The sequence below is a fragment of the Amblyraja radiata genome, chromosome 25 (genome assembly GCF_010909765.2).
Source record: "Amblyraja radiata isolate CabotCenter1 chromosome 25, sAmbRad1.1.pri, whole genome shotgun sequence".
Classification (NCBI taxonomy): Eukaryota; Metazoa; Chordata; class Chondrichthyes; order Rajiformes; family Rajidae; genus Amblyraja; species Amblyraja radiata.
The window spans coordinates 22243642-22253570 of record NC_045980.1 but is presented as its reverse complement, the minus strand read 5'-3'; the positions used below and the strand labels follow the sequence as shown (position 1 = coordinate 22253570).

The 9929-nt window shown below is 46.1% G+C and overlaps 1 protein-coding gene across 1 annotated transcript in view; it reads left to right on the top strand.

Moving 5' to 3' along the window:
* The first annotated feature begins 2429 nt into the window (after positions 1-2429).
* Positions 2430-9929, top strand: part of LOC116987151 — a 160370-nt gene continuing 152870 nt past the window's right edge. The window contains exon 1 of the mRNA XM_033043028.1: positions 2430-2854. Within this exon, the coding sequence (XP_032898919.1) occupies positions 2584-2854 (271 nt within the window). The 5' untranslated portion in view covers positions 2430-2583. The remainder of the gene's footprint in view (positions 2855-9929) is intronic.

The window sequence follows — 9929 nt, the reverse complement described above, 5'->3', positions numbered from 1 at the left end:
CAGTAAATCAACCATTCAAACATCAGCAATGCCATTATATAGAACATATAACAGTCTTACTTAGACTTAGTTCCTGCCACACTGTTGAGTGCATTGGGCAACAAGCTTTCTCCATTCTGTTCGGTTATGTGCAAAGTCTTCCACCCTCGTTAGGCTTGCGTCCAGAGCTTCCAAATCCTTCTGGAATGTTCATCTCCATGTGAGTTTTGGTCAGCCTCTTTTCCTTCTTCCGTCAGGTTGCCATGTCATTGCTATCTTAGGTGCATGTTCTGGTGACATTCTGAGTACATGTCCTGCAAATTTCATCCTGTGAATCTCTATGTCCTGGCTGAGAGGTTTTGTTGCAATTTCACGGTAGATCCCCTCGTTTGTGATGCGGTCTCTGAAGCTAGTCTTTAGGATCTTCCTCAAGCAGCGTTGTGGGAATGCATCCAATTCATTTTTCATGTTCACATTGATTTTCCATGTCCCACTGGCATAGAAGGCTGTAGGGAGGACTACGGACTGGAAGAGCTTGACTTTTAGCATCTTGGTAATCACGCCACTAGACAATATTTGCTGCATTCGTCTGAAGACTGATGTAGCTTTACCAATTCGGGAGTTGATGTTGATCTCTACATCTCCATCTACTGTGAGCATGCTGCCAAGATAGGTGAATCTTGTGATGTTTTCCCACAGGTTCCTCATTGATTATCAGTTGGTCTATTGGCTGCTGGTCTTCAGTCTGCATGGTCTTCGTCTTCTGGCAGCTGATCTTTAATCCAACCTTTGATGCATTCTTCTCCAGAGCGGTTGTCATCTCTTGAAGGGTGTGTCTTGACTCTGCTAATAGTGCAATGTCATTGGCAAAATGTAGGTCTGTGAGGCGTCTACCTGTTCTCCACGGTATTCCAAAGTCAGGTTTGTTCATTGTCTTCCGCATTACATTGTGACAATAAACAGTAAGGGGGATAGAAGGCAACCTTGTCTTACCCCTGTGACAATGACAATGAATTCTGTGTTTCCTGAATCAACCTTGATGCAGCAACTGGATCCCTTGTAAAGGTTCTTGAAGATGTTTATGAAAGTCTCTGGGATGCCATACACTTTAAGAACGGTACAGCATAGAAGACTCTTCGACCCTAATGCCTATGCTAATCATGATGCCAAATTAAACCAATCTCCTCTGCCTGCTCTGTTCCATATCCCTCCATTCCTTGCACATCCATATGCCTTTCTAAAAGCATCTCAAACACCATTATTATGCCTGTTTCCACCACCACCCCTGACAGCATGTTCCAGGCACTTACCACTCAGTGTAAAAGAAAGCCTTGCAGATCTCCTTTAAACTTACCCTCTCTGACCTTAAACATATGCCCTCTATGACATTTTCACACTGGGAAAAAGGTTCTAAGACGTTCGTAATTTTTATCTCGACATCCCTCAATCTCTGATGCTCCAGAGAAAACAATCAAAGTTTGTCAAACCTCACCTTATAGCTAATACCCTCCAATCCTGGCAGCATTCTTGTAAACCTCTTCAGGGCTCTCTCCAACCCCACCACAAACTTTGACTATGAATGCATATAATACTCCAAATGCGGCTGAACCAAAGTTTTATAAAACTACAAATGATTTCCTGATTCTTATGCCTCTTATGCCATCTGGCTTTTTTTAATCACTCTATTTCTTCTTGTAAGGGGGCAATATCCATTTATTTGGCTGTGGTGCTTCAAATTATGACAGTACACCCTCTTTCAATCTGCTCCTGATGGGAGATACTGTCTTGTGGTCATTGTGATTATGGTATTTTGAAGATCAACTCAAATTTGGCACATTTAAAATCTCATAATTTAAGGGTCTTTCAATCTATAGTATCAGTTTAGTAGGATAGACATCTAAATCATCTGGCTGGATTATTTTATTAACTCGTCTTTTGACAGATATATCCACCTAACGTAGAGTGAATTAATCTGCAACTCTGAGATTCTCCCAGGAAGATGCAACATGCCAATTCTTCACATTTCATTTCACATTGCAACAGTGCTCTTCCAGCAAATATGGACGTGATAGGGTGTGCAGCAAACTGGACATGTCATCTTCAATGAGCATATTCGAAATGATGGAATCAGAGCTCTGACCACTAATGAGCTGCCCACATACCTCTCTTCAGCAGCTCTCGGGAAACCCGCCCTATTGGTGTAAAGCAAAGATTATAGAGGAGCTCTAAATCTTTGGTGTAAAGCAGATGAAGGGGATGAAATGAACTAACACGATTTGTCTCAATGAAGGTTAAATGATTATTGTATGTAACTTGTATTGCCGTCATGTATGATTTGCCCTATTCAAGATGGCAGGCCTCCACCAAGTGCGGCCCTCTTCATTTGAATAACAGCCAGCGCGTGCCGTACACTGCCGTCCCGCGGCCGTTGGTGGCTGCGGTCGCCGCGCGCTTGAGCTGCGCTCCGGGAGCGCGGGGATGGGCAGCAGCGGCAGCGGCGGCGGCGGCGGCAGTCCTTTTGCGCTGCGCCATAAGTAAATCAAACAGTCCGGTTTTTTTTCACCTCTCCTTCGCAGCGAATGCTCTTTACTGGTGTAAATAACAATGAGCGACGACAGCGATGAATCAAACTCCTTTGAAGTAACTGTTTTGCTGGCCGATGGAAAGGAGGTGAGGGTGGAGGTAAGGCCGGACGACACGATCGAGGATGTGAAGGAGAGGTTGATCGCGGAGATCGAGGGCAGCAGCTGGCAGGTGGGGCGTTGGAGCCCCGAGCTCATCGCCTTGGCGTCCGGTCACCTCCCACTGAACGACGATGACACGGTCGCAGAGTCTGGACTTCGGGCAGAGTCTGCAATTGTTCAACATTACACAAGTATGTGCCCCTTTGGTTGGTTACTTCTCCGGGCTGTTTTATTTGGGAAGGATCACATATTCCAAATTAATAAAAAGTAACGATGTTGTCCGATTTGACGGCAATGTATGAATTAGCAATGTTACAAAAGGTGATGTATTTTGGGAAGTCAAATAGGAGTTGGATATGTATAGGGAGGTTTCACGGCAGTCGGGTCATGACCCGTACTGTTGCTACGCTACTCCAAATGGATTACACGCGATGAACTGCAGGTAGGCACTTACCATTGATTCCAGCATAGCGGGCCCGTTAAAACCCGCTGAAATTGTCAATTTTTGCGCTGTAAATAATTATGGAAATCGGGATAAGCGTGTGAGACATTTAGCCTACTTCAGAATTCCAAAAGTGAGGAGAAATTACGGTAGATAGAAGCGAGAGCTGAAGGGCCAACAACAGCCAGCGTGCTTGGCGAATATTGGCCGTTTGCTCACTGCATTTAATCAAGTAAGGCATTATTTGTGTTTTTTCTTGATTCCTTTGGCATCTAAAAAGTTTCAGAAGTGATAAATCTGGCTGTAATTTTTTTAAATCGCCCATGGTTCCCAAGTGGGTTATTACATACAAAATGAAAACTCATCTGAAGAAAAATTTACAGCCAGATTTATCACTTCTGAGAATTTTTAGATACCAAAGGAATCAAGAAAAAACACAAATAATGCCTTACTTGATGAAATGCAGTGAGCAAACGCGATAATTCACAATATTTTCAATTCCGATATCTGCACGGCCAATGTTTACCAAGCACTTTAGCTGCTGTTCTCCCTTCAGTTCTCGCTTCTCTATACCTTCATTTTACTTCGGAGTCACGTGAGTGACTACGTGAAGAAGGGCCGTCCGTCTGCGTGCGCGTCATTACGTCTGAACGCAACACGCAAGACGGACTGGCAGGCACTGAGTCCTCCCAGGCCGTCGGGATGAGCAGGTAAGGAAAGTTGAATCACTTACCTGCGTTCTTTCGGGCTTAAAGTTTTTTTCAGAGCCCAGATGTCGAGGAGACGGCCCGCGGGGATGTCGGCTGCCGAAGACCGCAGCTTTCCAAATAGCGGGCGACGGTCTTATTCCCGACATTAGCGCCGACAGCAGAATCGGCAGGAGACTTTGCGCGGGAGCAGGAGCTCCATGGTTGACCTGCGGGACGTAATACCACCCGCAAGTCTAAACGAACCCGTTGACTCCGATGGGTCCGGGGAAGAGGGATACCTTCCCTCAACGGAGAGCGTCTGAGGACGACTTCTCCCACGGAGCAACATATGGAGAAGTTGCTCTAACAATTATCTGCTCCAAAGGAGGGAGCAGTATCAGCACGGCCTACAGCAGTGCTGGTGCCGGGAGCCTCGCACATGGGGCAGCCCAATGTCTTCCCCATTGGAGGGGGAACTACATGTGGAAGAAACCACTCTGAATCAGAGTACAAAGAAGAGGGGGGGGGAAACCTTCCCAGGGACAAGCAGAAGAAAGTAAGTAAGTAAGTTTTACTTATATTGCACTGTTTAAGTCAACACCAAAATGCTTTACATAAAAGGAATAATAAGCTTCCATACAAACAAACAGAAAATAAGTGCTTCTGCAATCATCCAGGTTCCACTGGGTGCTTCCCTGGATGGAATCTAGCTCTTGACAGCCTGGGTATTATGGAGAACCCGCAGGCAGCAGCACCTGTTTTCAGGGCTGCACAAATGTCTCCTGCTCTGAGGAGAGGAGCATTCATGGTCCATTTCAGTCTGACCAAAGCTAGAATCTCATTTAGGTCCACTGGAAGGGCCATGTCAGCACAGGTATCCTCAGGGGCCTGCGGCAGCACCTGTTTTCAGGGCTGCCTACGAACCTCACTCTCAGTGGAGGGGAGTGTGAATGATCAGTAGGTAACTGATCTCGAATTTAAAGTATGAACATACTGAAGCATGCATATGGCCTCAAGAGCCAGCAGTTGGCAGAATATCCGTATAGGCGACAACACACCCCCACACCTCCATAGGGGGTAAGCGGTTCACTGAATCCGGTGGTAGCTTGAAAGCTGGGCACGGAAATACGATCAGAGTCGTCTTTCAAGGCAGACTCAAAATAATGGCCAGAATTGTCCTACAAGGCAGGCTCAGTATGATGAGGTTTTCAGACCAGACCCAAGCAGAGGTCGGGAGAAACATGGAATCCACACTCCTTACCAGTCCTACTCCCAATCACGGAGAGAAAAGGAATTGGCTTCAGGGGCCTTTGGGCTTACCACAAGACCACCGGTAGCCATGGAGGTAGGTGGGTCTGGGTTTACTGAAACAAGGGATTGTGGAGCAGTTACATGTTGGTAATTTACTCTTGTGTTCTTGTTCAAAATGACAACATGAAATTTCAGAACTGGTTTTTAAAAAAAAAAAACAAAAAAAAAACCCAGATAATAACGTGATAATTTTACTGCACAACATACACAGGTTCCAAGCAGACTTGGAACTCGGACTGGAATTGTCTTCGAGGCAGGCCCAGTAATTTTGGGCAGGATTGCCATTCAGGACATGTGACAGATGGAGGATGTAACTTCATCCAGGTTTAACTCATTTGTGCAGTATAGACTTTTAGAAACTAATTTTGTTACAGTCTAACTACTGTTTTATAGGAGCTTCCTATAAAATGGTCACATGGCATGCATCGACCTCAAAGATGCATACTATTCGGTGTCTATTCACTAAGAACAGGAGATATTTGAAGTTTAACTGGATGGATTGATCTGCCAAATGGGTTGACATCAGCTTCTAGACTATTGACAAAACTACGGAAACCAATTCTGGGTCTACAAAGGTCTCAGAACCACATAGTAATGGCATATTTGGACAATTTCATTTTGGAGGCACCAAGAATTGGCAGAAGCATCAGTCAAAGCAAACCAAAACCCTGTTTGATAGAATTGGTTACCTCATCCATCCAGTTAAATCAAAATTGACACCTACAAGGGTAATTGATTACCTAGAATTTACTATCAAAAACAGTAACTATGTTGGTGACTTTGCCTAGGGGCAAACGACTATATTAATCAAGCCTGCTATGACCTGATAGTCAAATACTAGCCATCTATCAGGTAAACAGCGAGTGTAATTGGCAAATAGTAGCCGCATTTCCAGCAGTACGTACGGGCCTTTGCATTACCAGAATTACAGCAAGCAAAGGAACGAACACTCAGATTCCATGCAGGCAAAATTGGCAAAATTATGGATTGCCAGCAGAGGCCTTTGTTGAATAACTACGGTGGATAACGAACGTGAGAAAGCTCAAAGTAAATTTGCTTGAAAGCCATCAAGGGTTCTTCAGACCTATGCTAGCGGCTAAGGATGGGGAGCCACTAACACAGTCTAGAGCTGTGGGGGCAGATGGAATGAGCAGGAGTCTGTAATTCCCCAACACATGGAATCAATTACCCAGAATTGTTGGGGGCACAATTTGGACTCAAGGGGTTCTGTAGCAATATGCAACCGGTGCTTGTTCAAATTCAGATTGATAACACCACTGTGGTGGCACATATCCACTAACAAGGGTGGTGTAAAATCTGTATCTTACGATAGATTGTCGAACCTCATTTGGCACTGGTGTATCAAGAGGAATATTTGGGAAATCTACGAGGTAGATATAACACGTTGACAGATGCTGGATCACGGATGTTTAATAACAACACAGAATGGATGTTGAATCAGGCAGTATTTAACGAAATAACTACACGATTTGGCATACCAGATTTGATCTATTTGCATCTAGAATAAACCATCAGTTACCCAGATATGTGTCCTGCAAGCAGGATCCAGGAACAAAGGCAGTGGATGCTTTCTCCCTCAATTGGGGAGGATTGTTTATGCATGCTTTCCGCAAAATTATCTCACAAACCGATGCTTGACCAAAATCAAGCAAGACTAAGCCACAGGCATATTGGTAGTGCCAGATTGGCCTACTCAAGCCTGGTCCCCAAAAATTTTGGGAACTATAGTCCAGCCAGTTATGGCTGTACCCAAGAGCAGGGACCTCCTAGTGAACCCAGTTACAGGGAGTAATCATCCACTACACGAACGTATTAACTTGTTGGTCTGCAGATTCTGAGGAGGCCATTTCAAGGCATAGGACTGTCCGAACAAATACAACACAGTTCGGATAACAGATGTCTTGGAGTTTCCTATCAACTCTGTACTATAACTATAAACAAAGTTATAGTGCAATCAATAGTGCCAGAGGCGCACTTTCCTCCTATCTGATGCTGCAAGCAGGGCACAGGTCGATAGGAACGCACCCCTTTACAACAAAATTCATGAAGAGAATTTACAATCTAATACCTCTAAGACCAAGGTACACGGACATGGGATGTGAGCGTGGTACTAACCCTACTTTGACAGTGGGACCGCCTATAACTAACCCTGAAGGTGGTATGCTGACAAAGAGTCCAGACACTGCAAAAGCTACGGTTGGACCACATGACCACCAATATGAACAACATAACATTCGTAATCAGGAACCTGATATAAACATAGCAGGCCAGGAATGCCAGGGATGGAGATCCAGTTCTTGGCATATCCAGAGGACCTACGGTTGTGTGTGTGGTAACATACTAACACCACTATCTGAGAGTTACGGAGAACCACAGAGGCTCAGAACAGACCAGAAGGTGTCAACACAAACCATCTCCAGATGGTCAAAGGGGGTAATGGCGGTAACCGAGTGAACGTTCATATGGTTAAATCTCACTCCACCAGGGCTGCATCTACGTCGGCAGCAAGAGCAATGGACGTGCCTCTTGACAACATCCTAGTGGCTGCAGGATGGACGAATGAAATAACGGTCCACCGGTTTTATAACAAACCTATTACCGGACTGGGGGTGTTTGCACGTACCATTTTAAGTTCTGTCCCATAGTTTACCCCCAAGGTTGGGAGGGGAAACTAGTTTTTAAAAACTTTTCTTTCATTTAAAGCATCAGTGTCCTTACTTAACTACGTAATGTCTGAATGCTTTAATGATTACACGCATCCATGGTCAATCCATTCAGTGTGTGACGTCTGGATTCGTAACCGGCGTAAAATCACAGAGCTTTGAAATCTTCACGTAGTCACTCACGTGACTCCGAAGTAAAATAGTAAGATTAAACGAGAACTTACCAGTTTGAAGTTTGATCTTGATTTTATGAGGAGTTACGATGAGCGATTACGTGCCCACCGCTCCCACCCTCATACTATCAAGGTCACATGGAAGTTCTAGTTTCTTCAATCTTACTATTCTCAGGTCTTCTTTTTATCTGTGATTTAACACCGCTGCTTTGAAGATTGACGCGCACGCAGACGGACGGCCCTTCTTCACGTAATCGCTCATCGTAACTCCTCATAAAATCAAGATCAAACTTCAAACTGGTAAGTTCTCGTTTAATCTTACTATTTAGCTTCACTTTTGGAATTCTGAAGTTGGGTACATGTCTCTCACACTTACCCCGACTACCACAATTTTTTTCAGCGCAGATATTCAACATTTTGGCGTTTTTTAACAGGTAGGAAAGTGCACGTTTCTTGCATTAATAACATATAGCGGAAGTGACGGATGTCCTCCAGATGGATTTAGCGGCTCCGTGCGTCGAGCCCTATGACCCAGTGACCTTACGTGCAACCCCCCTATAATAAGTGTAAGGATCCTAAGGAATGTTGATGAACAGAAGGACCTTGGTGTTTCAAGTCCACTAATCCCTGAAAGTAACACAAGGAGAAAGCGTGGTTAATAGTCACAAGCCGCCAAAGTGTACACAGTAGATCTGGGTTTAGAATATACAAATAGGGATGTTGCAACTTTGCAAAACACTGGTTAGATTGCACTTGGAAATTATTATCACCGCTCTACAGGAAGGATGAATGAACATAAAGAGTGCTTACAAAGTTACAAAGTGTCCCATGCCAGGTCTACCTTTGTTCTTCTCCCCTCCCCTTCCCTCACAGCGGTCCCATCATGCCGGGTCCTCCATTGTCCATTGTTCTTCCCCCTTCCTCACGGCGGTTCCCCCCATGGCAGACCCTCCTTTGTTCCTTCGCTCAGCAGCGGCGTCCTCGCTCTGCGTGGTCCGTCCTCGTCCATCGGCCGGCGCCCTCATCGACCTCTGCACTAATCTCTCCACTATCGTTGCCGTGTCCCCTCCTGAGGCCTTTATGGCCCAGACCCAGGCTCCATTGGCCGCGGGCTCCACTGACCCATACTCCGTCAGCTGCGGGCTCCAACCCGCTAGCCACAACTGCAGCTCAGCAGGAAGCTATCTATTACGTGGTTCGGCGGTAAGCCTTCTGCCGTGCGGCTCGGTGGGAAGGATGTGGTTGTGCTGGAGCGTGTGCACAGGGGATTCACCAAGATATTGCCTGGATTGGAGGAATTTAGTTATGGGAAGAGATTTGATGGGCTGAATGATAAGCAAAATAGATTGAAGGATGACCTGATGGGATATATAAAATTATAAGAGGAAATAATAGGATAGACAGTAGAATTGTCATCCCATGGTAGGAGTGTAAAATGGTATTGGCTTAAGATAAGAGGAAGATGTAGCGTGTGTCTTGGAATAAAGCACGGAGTCGTGTTTAGAGAGAGACACTTTTTATTCTGATCCTCCCGGTTGTAGGGAAGACCAAACGAGAGAAAGATGGCACCCAAACCCCAGCCTTTAAAGCCTCCGGCTAAGGGCCGCCTCCGGACTGAACCACTCCTGTGCCGAGGGGTTCGACACTAAGGTGGCACGACCCTTGGGAGCCGCCACAGGACCCCCCCCCCCAGAACCAGAGGCACGAAACGCACCGGCGGGCGAACGACCCGGCCGGCCCGTGTGCGGAAGTTAGCCGCTCGTGGGGCTTGCGGAGGCATAGGTGGAGGAACAGGACGAGGGACCGGCGGGAGGACAGGTGGAGTGACAGGCGGAGGGAGCCGTGAAGGGGGGCGCCCTCGGGGCCGAGGTTGGGCAACCAGCACCGGCTGGTCAATGTCCAGGTGTGCCGGCTTCAACCGGTCGATCGACACTGCCTCCGGCCGGCCCCCCATGTCCAGGACAAAA